This window comes from Lissotriton helveticus, chromosome 2_1 (genome assembly GCF_964261635.1).
Source record: "Lissotriton helveticus chromosome 2_1, aLisHel1.1, whole genome shotgun sequence".
NCBI classification, from domain to species: domain Eukaryota; kingdom Metazoa; phylum Chordata; class Amphibia; order Caudata; family Salamandridae; genus Lissotriton; species Lissotriton helveticus.
The window spans coordinates 100,620,386-100,636,219 of NC_136059.1; the positions used below are offsets into that span (position 1 = coordinate 100,620,386).

General features: G+C 46.0%; 1 protein-coding gene across 1 annotated transcript in view; it reads left to right on the top strand.

Moving 5' to 3' along the window:
* Positions 1-15,473, top strand: part of LOC144820067 (protein mab-21-like 3) — an 88,177-nt gene extending 72,704 nt beyond the window's left edge. The window contains exon 4 of the mRNA XM_078677720.1: positions 15,237-15,473. Coding sequence (XP_078533846.1) covers positions 15,237-15,473 — 237 coding nt within the window. The remainder of the gene's footprint in view (positions 1-15,236) is intronic.
* The last annotated feature ends 361 nt before the right edge of the window (positions 15,474-15,834 follow it).

The window sequence follows — 15,834 nt, forward strand, 5'->3', positions numbered from 1 at the left end:
CTACGCCTCATCCATCATATGTTATGTGTGCATGACCAATATGCATATGTTATTCCCCATGTCTGATTAATGACGCAATTACAGTTGTGTCCACCTCTGGTATGTCAGCTCCCAGTCCTCGTGAATACTACGAATATCAGGCCTATGTAAAGTTACGTTGCCACGTTTCCCAGTGTGCACGTTATTCCATTATAAAGTCCCCGTTTCCAGGCCTCAAAGGGGCCCGGACAACAGATTCAGCTCCTGTCTCCTGAAAGCCTCGCTAAGGAGCGATACAGCCCCCACCTGTATCCTCGACCCTTCACTTACTTCCTACCTCGCAGTGCCCGGTGCAGCTTGGCTCTGCCTCTGAGTCTGCCAAAAGTATGTTATAGTTCCAGTTATCAGTTCAGTCCTCCTTCTCTGTATTCCTGAGCTACTGAACTGCATCAATAGTTTCCGTCATTGTCTAGCCTTCTCGTCTCCACGTTAGAGAAATACTGTATTAATGGTCATTTAATATTCTTCATCACGCACTACATGTAGAATAATGCATGGTCCAGTCTTAGAGTCAAGTTAGCTTTTCCCCTCATGACTCCTAGTTTATATCAACATGTTCCCTAAACATCAGATACCAGATAGGGTTTAGGTACATGTCGCTCCGACCCTCCAGACTCTAGTCTCTGCTCCTAGCACAGAGTTCATAGCCCCCCAGCTTCTCCTAGTAACACGTCATTGCCAGTTTTCGCGCACCATTAGGTTAGAGGTCCCGGCTCCTTAGGTAGCCCCCTCCAATGTTTCCGCCCATTCATGACATATTCTGTTACGTTTGCACCACATGTCTATGTACACGCCCAGTTACACCTACCTTTACTGTTATCTCTCGCGACTGCTACGCGTCACGCCTTCTGCTCCACCCACTGCTACGCCTACTGCAATGTAATGCTATGTGTTTGCGCTATGTATATAAGTCAATGTATTGTTATTAAAAGTTAGCGCGCTCATCCCAGACCTAGCCCCAGCAGCTGCTGGGCCTCTTTTCCCTTGCTGGGCCCCAGTTGTCCTGCTGGGCCCTGTCACCTCTGTTCCTATGCAGGTTGTCCTGATCCTGTCCTTATGCTGTAATAAACCTGCAGAAACTCCTACTACCTCGAATCTTGACTCTTATTTTATTGAGCTATCTGTTATTCATTCATTCATCCAAAAATAGATCCGGTATTATTTATTTATATACCACATAATGGCGCCCGAACAGGGACTTGCCCTTTCCCCACGCGTCGGTGAAGCCACGCCGACCCCCTGACCCTCTGCAGTCGTGACGGAACCATACCGTGCACTGGCAGATATTTCTGCTCCAAGTATCCCTCAGGCCCACGGAGGAGACGGAGGAGGCGGTCCAGCATCCGAACGAGACGGTGGAGGAACGCGGCGAGTCCCGACCAGAGCCCAAGCCGAGAGTCCAAGGTCCGAGGTATCCGGAGGCCCACCTGTAACTGAAGTCCGAAGTTCGTCGTCCGTCGTCCAGTCCAGTCCGAGGCCTTCCGTTCCGTGCTGCCCGGTGAGTACCATTGCTGGGGTAGTATCTAGACAGGACCAATCTAAATTGACTCCTGGTCCGTGGGTTGGTGGTGCCCAGACTCACAAACGAAGTGTTCACCTAGGTGGATACGGGTCTTGATGCGTTCCTTTATGGGACCGGTATGTTCCGTACTGTTACAGCAGTGCATCCAGTAACTCTAGTCTGTTCCGTTCTCGAGAAAATCTGTTCTATTTCTGTTTTCAGTATTCCAGGTAATATTCTGTTCGAACTGTTATTTATAATGTTCTTTATGTATTTTACTGTTGTGGTATGAGTGCGATGTGATTTCGTGTTTTCATTGTGTATTGTATTGTGTCCAGATTACAGTTCAGTCATGCCACTCTTTTCCAAGTTACGTCAGTTAAAAACTAGAAAGGGTCTGTTAGAGGAAGCGGTTCCTGTTCCGCCTAGGGACAGTCCAGGTCACTTTATGTATCAGAAACATGGCATAAGCGCCATAATGTATCTAGATTTATGGGTAGAGTATACCAAACAGTTAGAAGAAAAGTATAGATGGCCCGTATCGGGTACATGGGATGCCGAATGTATCATGCGAGTAGAAGAAGCATTATGGAAAAAGAAAGCCAGACAGTCACAGAAAGATGCCATCGAGTTATGGCGTAAGGAAGCTCATAAAAGAACGGAAAAGGAAGTCAGAAAGTCGGAGTTAAGTAGAGAATCCCAGGAACGAGCCCAAGAAAGAGAATTAATCGAGATAGGTGAACAAGTCAAAGCCGAACAGTCAGACAGACAGAGGCATGCCCTCATTAAGGGTATGTATCCTCTTCTTGCCGAAGGTTTGCCAAAAGCGACCCCAGAGGCATCCAGTAATTTCCCGCCACCATTAGTTCCGACTAAGTTACGTCACAAACAGACCGCAGCTGATATTTTTATTTCGTCCTACTTGGACGACACAGTCCCAGAATATGCAAATCCTGTTCGCGCTCCGCCAGTCCCTGTAAATCAGGCACTTCCCGCTCTTCCAGACACCGGAGTACCTGTTACGGTACCCCCGGTCCAGCCCGTCATACAAGTCCAGCCTACATTTCCATTTCCCACTCTGCCAGGACGTAGAGCCTCAGTAGACGACTCCAGTATAGGGGCCGCAGGAGGAGGTCCTCCTCAAACCCCGCCGCCACACAAGCGTTTAACGTTAGCCGAATTACATGCACAAGCATTACAGCGTACGCCTAGATATCAGTCTGTAGCAGAAATAAGAAAATCCCTTGCCGAATGTTGCTATGATCCAGTCCCAGGCGAGGATAATATGGTTTTATATTCATTCCGCGTAAGAAAGGTGGCCGAGTATTTAGTCACCTTACCGAATATGAAAGAAGATCTAGACAGAATATATCGTTTCATCCGTACAGGGGATGATCCAGAAAGTATTAGCGAGACTATGTCTCAAAGGAAAGCCGAGATCCAGCTCATGATATTAAAGTTCCTGATCAATTGTCTAATAAGAGAACAAGATTACCCGTCTAAAGATTCCGCCGAAATGAGAATCCTGACAAGGTGGAGTGATAATATAGCCGAGGGTAAGCACAAGACCGTCGGTGCCATGGAGAGTATGTACAAGAAAATTCGTAAAGAAATAATAAGGTTACACGAACAACGTAAAGCAGCACAAGTAAGCGAGAAAGAAAGTATCTCTGATCCTGAAGAGGAAGACGAGAATTCCGCCAGAATAGCGTATGTGGGAAAATCTAGATTTCCAGATCGTCATTTACGTCTAGAACACAAGTCTGTTTTTCATCATCCAGCACCAGAACTAGGTTCTCTAGAACAAGTATTTCAAGCTACCGATCACATTCTGAAATCACGAATCGGTTATAGTGAATTAAGTACCATGCATGAACAAGAACTAGCCCGATCAGCAGTCCGATGGATTACTGATTCTACCACTTTTCCAGACGAAATAGTGGCACAAATGTTTCTGAAACTGCCCCCAGCCGAGCAACGACTGGTGGGTATGTATATGATCCAGCACCTCATTACTCTGTATGAGGGTCAACATTCTGATCCAGGTCCGTTGCATGATATCCTGAACGAGTTACTCCAGTATAGATGGAGAGGTCTAGGTACCGATTTAATTAGTGTCATTCTAGAACAGCGCCACAAATATAGAACGTTCTTGAACCCGCATTTTGTTCATGTCTCACCCCCAGAAAGTAAATCATTTTACATAGACAGACAGAATCCGTTACGAGAAGTCCACCCAGTCCAAGGGGCGGGTGGCGTAATGCAACGAGTGTTTGTATACACTCCGATTTCAAAGATGGAACTTCTTGAAATGAAGAAATTAATTCCCTGTCATGACAAAGATCCAGCGGGGTTCCATAGAGAATTAAAAGACATGCTCCGTATGGGAGAATACACTTACCCAGATATCATTAAAATGTTAAAGGTCCTGCTGCCCGCAGGGGTATATGAAAAGCTAAAAGAAAAAGAATGGGAGGTGGGAGAGAAAAAGATCGATTGGGCAGCTCTAGAAGCTGAAGACAAGGCACGAGTACCAGGTACCGGTCTTGGAGATAAATGTAAAGAATTACCAGAATTATTGATTCAAGTTTTACCCAGATTATTGACAACGAGAAAAGAAGACTGGGATGCAATCTCAGCCTGTAAACAGAAACAAGATGAAGATATTAGTGATTTTTATTCTAGATTTGAGAAATGTTTCAGTATCAACAGTGGTCTCAAGACAAGTAGTGAGTCATACCCTCACCTTTTTGTTACTAAATTAGTCGAGAATTCAAGTCCACAAATTAAAAATCGAGTTTTGAAAGTCGAAAGCACCTGGCAAGCAAATACTCCGTCCCAGATGCTCCAGATGCTTCAGTATCACCAGAATAGAATTAGGGAAGAGCAAGAACACGAGAGAAAACGTATGAAAGATACGAAAATGAAAGTGCTAGTTGCACAAACTGTTCCTCAAGACAGTCAGAAGAGGGGTCCGAATCAAGCCAGTCATCCTGCAGCTCCCGTTAAAGGGAACTGCAATTATTGTAAACAGCCAGGTCATTTTATAAACGAGTGTGCAGTTCTGAAACATAACATAGCTACTGGTAAGACTAAAGAAAGACCACGTCCGCCGAGACAAGAACAAGTTTCACAGATTCCTCAGTCACAGAATGCACAACAGACAGTTCCCGCACCGCAGCCTATTGCTGCAACACAGCACGTCACATCACAGATGTACCAGTATGCACAGTCTGAGTATCCAGAGTACCAGCCATATTCATGAAACAGCCTAGAGAGGGAGGTAGGCTTGCCTCTCATCGAGATACCTGTAGATCAAGAGGGTCCCTATGTTCACAGTCAAGTATTAGGGAAAGATAGAAAGTTTTTGATCGATACAGGGGCAAGTAGGACCACAATTAGTCATGCCGAAGTTCCAGGGGCTCCGCTCTCAGGCTCAAGAAATGTTTCCCTTGGATTTTCAGGAAAGCCAATAGTTAATGAGATATCTAAGCCAGTCACTCTAGAAGTAGGTCCATTGTCCCGCACTACTGATCTGTTACTTACTAAGTCATGTCCAGAAAACTTATTAGGCATTAAGACACTGAAAGAGTTAGGTGCAGTTATTTGCTGTTCCCCAGAGGGAATACGTCTGTTCCTACGTGACTTCAAGGGTCACTATGTATTACGAGATTTTGATTCGAGATTGTCTAATGTTCCACAGCACTTATGGGCGCAAGGTCCAACTGATGTAGGTTACATGCAAATCACACCCCATCGTGTGACTCTCAAACCAGGTGTAGTGTTACCCCGAATCAGACAGTACAGATTGCCACCTGAGGCTGTAGCAGCCTTATCCAAAATTATTGACGAGCTCATGGCTCAAGGAGTAGTTGTAGAAACTGACTCCAATATATGCAATTCTCCGATCATTCCAGTCATGAAACGTACTGATCCGAATGCACCCCCAGTATATCGATTAGTGATTGATTTACGAGAGCTTAATAAATGTATTATTCCTCAGTACCCAGTTGTTCCAGACATTTCTTCCCTGTTAACTGCTATTGATTCCGAAGCCACGTTTTTCACTGTCATTGACCTCAAGAATGCATTTTTTAGTGTCCCAATTCATCCAGACAGCCAGTTTCTTTTCGGATTTTGTTTAAATGGAAGGAGCTATATGTTTACACGCGCTCCTCAAGGTTTCACAGAAAGCCCTAGTATTTACAGTCAAGCACTCAAGAGACAACTAGACAACATTCACATGCCAACTGACACTGCCCTGCTCCAGTATGTCGATGATCTACTGATCACAGCCCGTTCTGAACGTGACTGCGAGCGAGCATCCCTTACAGTTCTGTATTTTCTAGCCGAGATGGGGCACAAAGTGTCACCTTCGAAGCTTCAATTCTGTGTCCAGCAAGTGGTATACTTAGGACACTTGCTGTCCAAGAGGGGTAGGCAGTTGACACCCGATCGTATCCAGTTAATAGCGAGTCTTCCCCAGCCCAGAACCCAGAAGGAGGTACGTGCCTTTATCGGCCTTACTTCTTATTGTAGACAATGGATTCCCCAGTATGCATTTCTAGCCAAGCCACTGATACAGTTAACGACACAGGAGGCAGCCGTATCGACTGTCCTCCCTTGGACATCTGAACATACACTTAGTTTCAATGAGTTAAAGAAAGCCCTATGTCAAGCTCCAGTTCTAGCCACACCGAACTACAGTAAGCCTTTTACACTTTTCGTTACTGAACGCGAAGGTACAGCATTATCTGTTCTCACACAAGATCAAGCAGGACAATACAAGCCCTGTGCTTATTTTTCGAGCACACTAGATCCAGTCGCCCAGGCGTTGCCTGCGTGCCTCAAGTCAGTTGCAGCTACAGCACTAGCTATCAGACAAAGTGATTCCATAGTTTTAGGGCACTCCCTGACAGTACAAGTTCCACATTCAGTAGAAGTTCTTTTAAACCGAACACAAACACAGCACTTGACAATTGCACGTTTAACAGGTTATGAATTGACACTGTTCCAGCCACACATAGAAATCAGACGCTGCAACGTCCTGAATCCTGCTACACTGTTACCATCAGTTAGTTCAAATCCTGACCCACATGACTGTGTGGAAGTAGTTAACATTACGACAAAGCCAAGACAAGACCTGACAGACATTCCGTTACAAGATCCTGACCTGACACTTTATGTGGATGGTTCATGTATGAGAACTAGTACAGGAGAACTAGTCGCCGCGTATGCAGTAACTACTGACACTGAAGTTATTGAGACACACCGTATTGACACCCTGTCTGCTCAAGCAGCAGAGCTAGTCGCTCTGACACAAGCCTGTATACATGCCAAGAACTTGAAAGTTAATGTTTACACAGATTCACGTTACGCATTCGGAGTTGTACACGACTTCGGAGTGCTCTGGCAGGAGAGAGGTTTTATGACTTCTCATGGAACCAAGATTCAGCATGGTCTCCTTATTCAAGCCCTGTTAGATGCCATACATTTACCGACATCTATTGCTATCATGAAATGCAAAGCACATACGAAAGTTACTGACATTATTTCCCAAGGTAATGATCTAGCAGACCGCACAGCCAAACTTACAGCACAGACTCCAGACATTCCAGTTAACATGACACATACTCCAGATCCGACTACATGCATGACAGTTAAGGACCCTACTCAAGACGTCATAGATATCCAGTTACATGCTACTCCCGAGGAAATCAAGAAATGGTCTGAACAAGGAGGGGTCCAGACAGATCAAGGATGGTTAACGAAGGGTAGAGCCACATGGTTTCTCCCCGACTCTATGGTTCAAGTCATTATCAATACCGCACATAGTCCAGCACATTTAGGAGAAAAAGCTATGTTAGACAGTATCCAGAACATTTGGTTCAACAAGCATTTACGAGCTGCAGCCAAGCAGAAAGTCCGTACCTGTATGATATGTTGTCAGTTTAATCCAGGTAAAAGTGTCCCGGTGGAACAAGGTGGTTTCCAGCCGCCTGACCACCCTTTTGAGGTCCTCCAGATGGATTATATTCAGATGGAGCGATGTCGAGGTTTCAAGTATGTCCTTGTAGTAGTATGCGCTTTGTCCAGGTGGACAGAAGCATATCCAGTCCCAGATTACACAGCCACGACCACTGCCAAACAGTTGGTTCGTGAATTCTTCCCTAGATATGGACTCCCTAGAGTCGTATATTCTGATAACGGTCAGCCATTCTCATCCGAACTCATGAAGCACGTTTCCCTGTTGTTAGGGTACCAGTGGAAGTTCCATTGTGTACGCCATCCTGAAGCAGCCGGTCTCGTAGAGAGACACAATCAGACCCTGAAAATCCGTATTGCAAAAGTCTGTAAAGAAAAAGGTGTGGACTGGCTAGTAGCTCTGCCAGTCGCTTTGTTTTATATGCGCATGGTCGCACATTCCAGATCAGGTCTGTCCCCGTATGAGGTCGTATTCGGCCGCCCCCCTAACATGTGGGGTACTCCTAGACCCCGAAGTATTACCGATGTTTCATGTAATATGCTGACAGATTACCTAGCTTCCTTGATGTCTGCCCTCAACTCATGTCGTTCACAGGTTGCTGCCGCCTTTCCAGACAATACCGAGGTGGCACCGCACGAGATCGTTCCAGGCTCCTTGGTGATGATCAGAAATTTCGACAGATCAAGTCCGCTGGAACCACGTTGGAAGGAGCCACGTCAGGTCCTCTTGACCACCCGTACTGCCGTCAAGTTGGAAGGCAGAAAAGGATGGATCCACCTGTCTCATGTTAAACTTTTCAAAGGACTGAAATCCGTTTCTAAAAACATTTCCCAGGATTCGAAGGACTGCCAAAATATTGCTCTTAAGGACTGTCCCGCACAAGACATTATTACAACCCCTCCCTTGTTAGAGAAAACTCCGCAGCAGGAGTATAAGTTAAAGCTCAGGTCTAGTAAAATAAGTCAGTCAGTTTGATTGTATAAGTCCTCCCCTAGGTGAAACGGTTAGACTGTTTCTGACATGTATAAAATAGACCCCCATAGTGAGAGAGTCAGTCGAAGTTCAATTCGATGTATCGTTTTTCTGAGTTTCGTATTATTCATCAGCATAATGATTTCCTGCACCAGCTATGCGTTCTACCTGTATTTTCCAGTTCCTCATGTAAATATGTCTGCTAATGCTACAGTAGAGCACACGTTTAGTGATCTGCCTCCTCACGAATATTCTTACCGCCTCGCTATGCGCAACAACACATTTATCCGTATGTTACATTATTCACACCAGACCAGCAATGCCACTAATTGTTGGGTGTGTGGTCGACTCCCCCCTTTTCAGACACCGAAGGGAGTTCTGCCACTGTTTCCTTATCCATTCTCACACAATGGTTCGTGTGGAGCATGGTCCACGTTAACGTCATCCTCAACAGATATGTCTTTTCTTAACAGTACATGTTTTCCAGACAAGCAAGGTTTCCCCCACAGAACAGGTTTAGATCTAGAAAATGAAGTATATAATTTAGGTAATTATTCGTCGAATTTCATGGTCCTGAATGTTCAGTCTGATACCACTCCAGACTTACCTGCTATTTCAGTACTACCTGTCAAAGGCGAATTATGTGTCCGTAATTATGGTTCCATACATGTAGGTCATAGTGAATGTACTACTGTTATCCAGTATAGTGACAGTGGGAAATCTGTTTTCAAAGCTTCACGTCATTCTTATTTTATTTGTGGTCAAACTGCATATGTTCGTCTGCCCCTCGATTGGGAGGGAACCTGTTACATTGCTTTCCTACTGCCACCTGTTTTCCTAGCCCCATCTGATTATCACAGAAACACACATCTAGTACACATTAGACATAGAAGGGAGTCCCCAATTGTCGATTATACTGAAACTACTCTAGAACAGTATACAGATTTCAATAAAGGTTTCTTCTTCTTTGTAGGACCTGTCCAGAATAGTAAACTGATCCGTAGGTTAACAAGAACCCTTGAAGCTGTAGTAAATGAGACTGCCTCTGCTCTAGGTAACCTAACCGAAGAACAATCTGCTATGAGATTTGTCGTTTTGCAAAATCGTCTCGTCCTTGACGTCATACTGGCCGATAGGGGCGGGGCCTGTAGAGTCATCGGATCTAGTTGCTGTATTTTCATTCCAAATAACGCGCCGTCTGTTTAGTCAGCTATAACCAGACTCCATAAAATTGCCCATCTGTTACACCAAGATCCAGGCACCTGGACATGGTCAGGTTGGTTCTGGAATATAATTTCCGCATGGGGATGGAAAGTCCTGTCCTTTTTAGGTATTGCAGTAGCGATCATATTTAGCTGCTGCCTCTGTATACAATGTGGCCCTGCGATTTGCAGCATGTGTGCTACCTCTTGTATTCCTAGTCCCAAGCCCCGTTCTAAATCCCGTTCCAAGACAATTCGAGACGAGCAAATGGTACTGTATGAAATGATAGATGGTATCATGAAAATTGATGTTTCCTGATGGAAACGTAGTGACAAGGAGGGAATGTGGAAAAGTAAATTTTGCCATGTTCTGTGTCCCTACGCCTCATCCATCATATGTTATGTGTGCATGACCAATATGCATATGTTATTCCCCATGTCTGATTAATGACGCAATTACAGTTGTGTCCACCTCTGGTATGTCAGCTCCCAGTCCTCGTGAATACTACGAATATCAGGCCTATGTAAAGTTACGTTGCCACGTTTCCCAGTGTGCACGTTATTCCATTATAAAGTCCCCGTTTCCAGGCCTCAAAGGGGCCCGGACAACAGATTCAGCTCCTGTCTCCTGAAAGCCTCGCTAAGGAGCGATACAGCCCCCACCTGTATCCTCGACCCTTCACTTACTTCCTACCTCGCAGTGCCCGGTGCAGCTTGGCTCTGCCTCTGAGTCTGCCAAAAGTATGTTATAGTTCCAGTTATCAGTTCAGTCCTCCTTCTCTGCATTCCTGAGCTACTGAACTGCATCAATAGTTTCCGTCATTGTCTAGCCTTCTCGTCTCCACGTTAGAGAAATACTGTATTAATGGTCATTTAATATTCTTCATCACGCACTACATGTAGAATAATGCATGGTCCAGTCTTAGAGTCAAGTTAGCTTTTCCCCTCATGACTCCTAGTTTATATCAACATGTTCCCTAAACATCAGATACCAGATAGGGTTTAGGTACATGTCGCTCCGACCCTCCAGACTCTAGTCTCTGCTCCTAGCACAGAGTTCGTAGCCCCCCAGCTTCTCCTAGTAACACGTCATTGCCAGTTTTCGCGCACCATTAGGTTAGAGGTCCCGGCTCCTTAGGTAGCCCCCTCCAATGTTTCCGCCCATTCATGACATATTCTGTTACGTTTGCACCACATGTCTATGTACACGCCCAGTTACACCTACCTTTACTGTTATCTCTCGCGACTGCTACGCGTCACGCCTTCTGCTCCACCCACTGCTACGCCTACTGCAATGTAATGCTATGTGTTTGCGCTATGTATATAAGTCAATGTATTGTTATTAAAAGTTAGCGCGCTCATCCCAGACCTAGCCCCAGCAGCTGCTGGGCCTCTTTTCCCTTGCTGGGCCCCAGTTGTCCTGCTGGGCCCTGTCACCTCTGTTCCTATGCAGGTTGTCCTGATCCTGTCCTTATGCTGTAATAAACCTGCAGAAACTCCTACTACCTCGAATCTTGACTCTTATTTTATTGAGCTATCTGTTATTCATTCATTCATCCAAAAATAGATCCGGTATTATTTATTTATATACCACAAAAGTAAAGCTCCCGGGGGCTCCAGACTTACACCCAGCCCTGTATGTGGTTAACACCAGCCATCTTAAAGCCCGGACCCCAACCCAGTGCTCATCATTGATACCCGATACTAGATTTCATACCGGGTGCCATGCTGAAGCCACACAGTGCAACAGGCATATATATAGCTTTCAAGCGGTGATCCCTTCTATCCTACTGCACTATCAACTCAAAACCTCTCACCCCTGGAAGAGGGAACCAAAACCTCTCACCCCTGGAAGAGGGAACCAAAACCTCTCACCCCTGGATGGCGAACCAAAACCGCTCACCCATGGATGGCGGAACAAAAACCTCTCACTCCCGGATGGGGGAACCAAAACTTCTCACCTCTGGATGGGGGAACCAAAACCTCTCACCCCTGGATGGGGAAACAAAAAGCTCTCACCCCCGGAGGGGGGAACCACAACCTCTCACCCCTGGATGGGGGAACCAAAAGCTCTCACCCCTGGATGGGGGAACCAAAACCTCTCACCCCTGGATGGGGAAACAAAAAGCTCTCACCCCCGGAGGGGGGAACCACAACCTCTCACCCCTGGATGGGGAACCAAAACCTCTCACCCCTAGAGGGGGAACCAAAACCTCTCACCCCTGGATGGGAGAACCAAAACCTCTTACCCCTGGATGGGGGAACCAAAATATCTCACCCCCGGATGAGGGAACCAAAACCTCTCACCCCTGGATGGGAGAACCAAAACCTCTCACCTATGGATGGGGGAACCAAACCCTCTCACCTATGGATGGGGGAACCAAAACCTCTCACCCCTGGATGGGGGAACCTAAACCTCTTACCCCTGGATGAGGGAGCCAAAACCTCTGACTCCTGGACGGGGGAACCAAAACCTATCACCCCTGGATGGGGGAACCAAAACCTCTCACCCTGGATGGCGGAACCAAAACCTCTCACCCATGGATGGGAGAACCAAACCCTGCCACCCCTGGATGGGGCAACCAAAACCTCTCAACCCGGGATGGGGGAACCAAAACCTCTCACCCCCGGATGGGGGAACCAAAATCTCTAACCTATGGATGGGGGAACCAAAACGTCTCACCCCTCGATGGGGGAACCAAAACTGCTCTCCCCTGGAGGGGGCAACCAAAACCTCTCACCCGTAGAGGGGGAACCAAAACTTCTCACCCCTGGATGGGGGAACCAACACCTCCCCCCCCGGATGGGGGAACCAAAACCTCTCCCCCCCGGATGGGGGAACCAAAACCTCTCATCCTTGGATGGGGAACCAAAACCTCTCACCCCTGGATGGGGAACCAAAACCTCTCACCCCTGTCTGGATGGGGGAACCGTGCCCACCCCAATTCTCCAAGTGTTTGTTATCATTGGGCCTTTTTCAAAAACCTCTGTTATAGTTAATATTCATGATAATGCCACCCACACACCTCTCGTGCTTAAATCGTGGGGTTTTATTTTTTTATTTAATGCGTTTTTATATAGTGCAAACTTTACCCGAAGGTGTCAGAGCGCTTTCCAATAAAACCAATTACATAAGGACATGGGTGACTTGTAATTTGCAGGGTTTGTAAATGTGCACAGCAACACCCAGCTTTGTTTTTTCAGTTTGGCTTCTTCTGAAAGTGATCGCACGATTATTCAGTTGATGTTGGTGTGGGGTCTGCACGTCTGTGGTGTCAGCCGCAGGAAATGACGTGTCGTTCGAGGTCAGATCGTCACCGCCGTGGGCCTAGTTCTTCCGATTGCATTCTCAGACACTCTAATTTGGGGTTTCTAGCAAGCTCGATAGGCTGAAAAACAAAACATGGTTTAATTCTGGATTTGAAAGAAATGGCTTATTTATTTAAAGGGGAGGGGATGTACTTACAAACGTGTTGAGAAACAGTTTCCATTTAATTTTTTCACCGAGCTCCCGTACAGAAAGTGCTCATTGGAGGCCTGGAAACCAGCTGAGCCCTCCCTGCCTGTTGTTTACTGCTATATTTGGATGTACGACATTACAACGCATGCTTTTACCACGCATGCTTTTACTTCGCAAGTTTTACAACGCATACCATTACAACGCATAGTGCTTTGGGGCGCTGGATAGTGAATAGTTTAATTTACTATTCCAACTCCAGTCCCCGCTGATAGTAGGGAAGGTGTTGGATAGTACATTAAACCTATTCCCTATCCTAGAGCGCCCCCCAGCGCAATGCGTTGTAATGGTTTGCGTTGTAAAAGTTGCGTCGTAAAGGCACTGCGTGGTAAAAGTTGCGTTGTAAAGGATGTTTCCCCTATATTTGGATCATAGTAATGGGTCTCTCATGCTGCACCTATTCTTGTATTCCTTGCTTGATTTAACCATGTTTAATAGATTGTTTGGAGAGCAGGATGAAGGATCAATCACGTGAATATTACCACACACTGCGTTTATGTAAATTATTAATACTTTGGCAATAGTGCTGGCATTTTTTTGAACTTAGGGAATCAGACACTGCAGGGTAGATTTACAAGCCCCTTGCGCCTCTTTTGCGCCGCCGTTGCGTCACTTTTGTGACGCAGCGGCGGCGCAGAAGATGCGCCATGGTGCGGGGTATTTACAGCGTGACCCATCTGGGAGATGCGTCACGTTGTAAAGCCCTGCGCCATAAGGAGGCGTTCCTGCGCAGGGGGGAGCGTTCCTGCGCAGGAACGCCTCCTAAAAGTGGCTGAGTGAAATCTACAAGATTTCACTCAGTCACTTTTAGGCCCATGCTGCGTCAAAACCCTGCGCCTGCTTGAAGCAGGAGTAAGGCTTTAAGCAGCATTGAAATAATAGGACCCCCCAGAGCATTGCTGGAGCTGCATCACGCTTGCGACGCAACTCCAGCAATGTGCCGCCTTTACGGCACAGATGCGTGACGCATCTGTGCCGTTTTGGCCCCATGGTGCGCCACATTGTAAATGCGGCGCATCATGGGTGATGGAGCTGCGGTGCACAATTAGTGGCGCATCCCTGCTAATTTGCAGGAATGCGCAAGTAATTGTAAATCTGCCCCTGCATGTTTAGGTCTGATTTCTGAGTGAGCAGTTTCAATCGGGCACCGTCTGTGTAATATGCACACGTCACTAAATAATTATGCAAAGTTATCGCGGTATCCCCACTTTCATAGCCGTCTATTGTGCAATGTTCTGCCTTAAGTTTCTAAATGTTTGGGTGAAATACTTAGCTCATTAAGTCCCACAGCTGTAAAACAAATATGCCCCTTAAAAAACACCAAAATGTATGCCAGACATTCATATTCCTTGGAGTGAACATTGCGCTATACAAAAAACCCCTTTCATTCATTCATTCATTCATACATGAGAATAATTATTTGCCCTTTTCTCTTCCAAATTTTCCCATGTGGGAAGCCCACGAACCTCCCTCATGTCAGTTGGGCTAACTCACCCCTAACTTTTACGCCAATTTGTAAAGTCACCAGCCGCCACTGCTTCCCTTAACTATCCTTTTCAATCCAATTAACAGACTCACATGTCCACTGCTCAAATTAATTTCATATTTCCCTATACTAATTCACTACTAATCTTTTTTTGGGTTCCGGAGCAGCGTGCTACTCGCCGAAAAGCACTTCAATGCTTTATATGGGGTTGTAAGTGCTATACCAATGCAATTACAATTACAATACGGGCCTTGGTGTCTCCTAGGGGAGGGAGAGGGGAAGGAATAGCAGTTGCGACAGTCAGCAATATAACCTCCCTGAAGTGGGGCTTAGTATTTATAAAACAAAACGTAAACATGTAAAGCACAAGTGACTAAAAAAAACAGTACATTTACCAAAGTGCAAACAGAAACGTCTGAAAAAGACTTGCCATAAAACCCATTTAATGCAGTGACAAACACATGGTCACCATGAGGTGGTTTAGAGCATCTTTTTGAATACTAACTTGTCAATGCACTTGTTTCTTTCTACAGACTTTGTTGTTCTGGGCTTGTGAGGAAAACCCCTCGCCGAGCGATTGGCAGGACCTAACGAAGAGCTTTGCAAGGCTGGTGGATTATCTTGTGCTTTACCTCCAGAAAGGAAATCTACCCCATTACTTCCTGGGTTCAGATGTCAACCTATTCAAACCAGGGCACAGCTCCCGCCTTCAGGAGCTCCTGAGTGATGTCATCAAGTTCAGAATTTCTCCAATGTCGTATTTGACATAAAACCTCCCAGGTAAACACCACCACATTGTGCGCAGATGTTGGCTTCATACCACACTTGCTCACACGTTTTTTGCAAATTTTCTGGTGTAGGGATTGAGAACACTTAAAGAGAGCACCCGGGTGAGTTTGTACTGTGCACACCCCAAGCACCATCCTCCCACTGATGACATGTCTGTTGTTATTTAAAAGCTGAGGATATTCTGCCTTTTACTGTCATATTTGTTTTCTGCTTCCACTATCCGGCGTGATAACGATATGATTTTAGGCGCCCTCCATATTTGGACTAACAATTCCTCAGGATCTGAGACTAAGGGCCTGATTTAGATCTTGGTGGATGGGTTACTCCATCACAACGGACCCG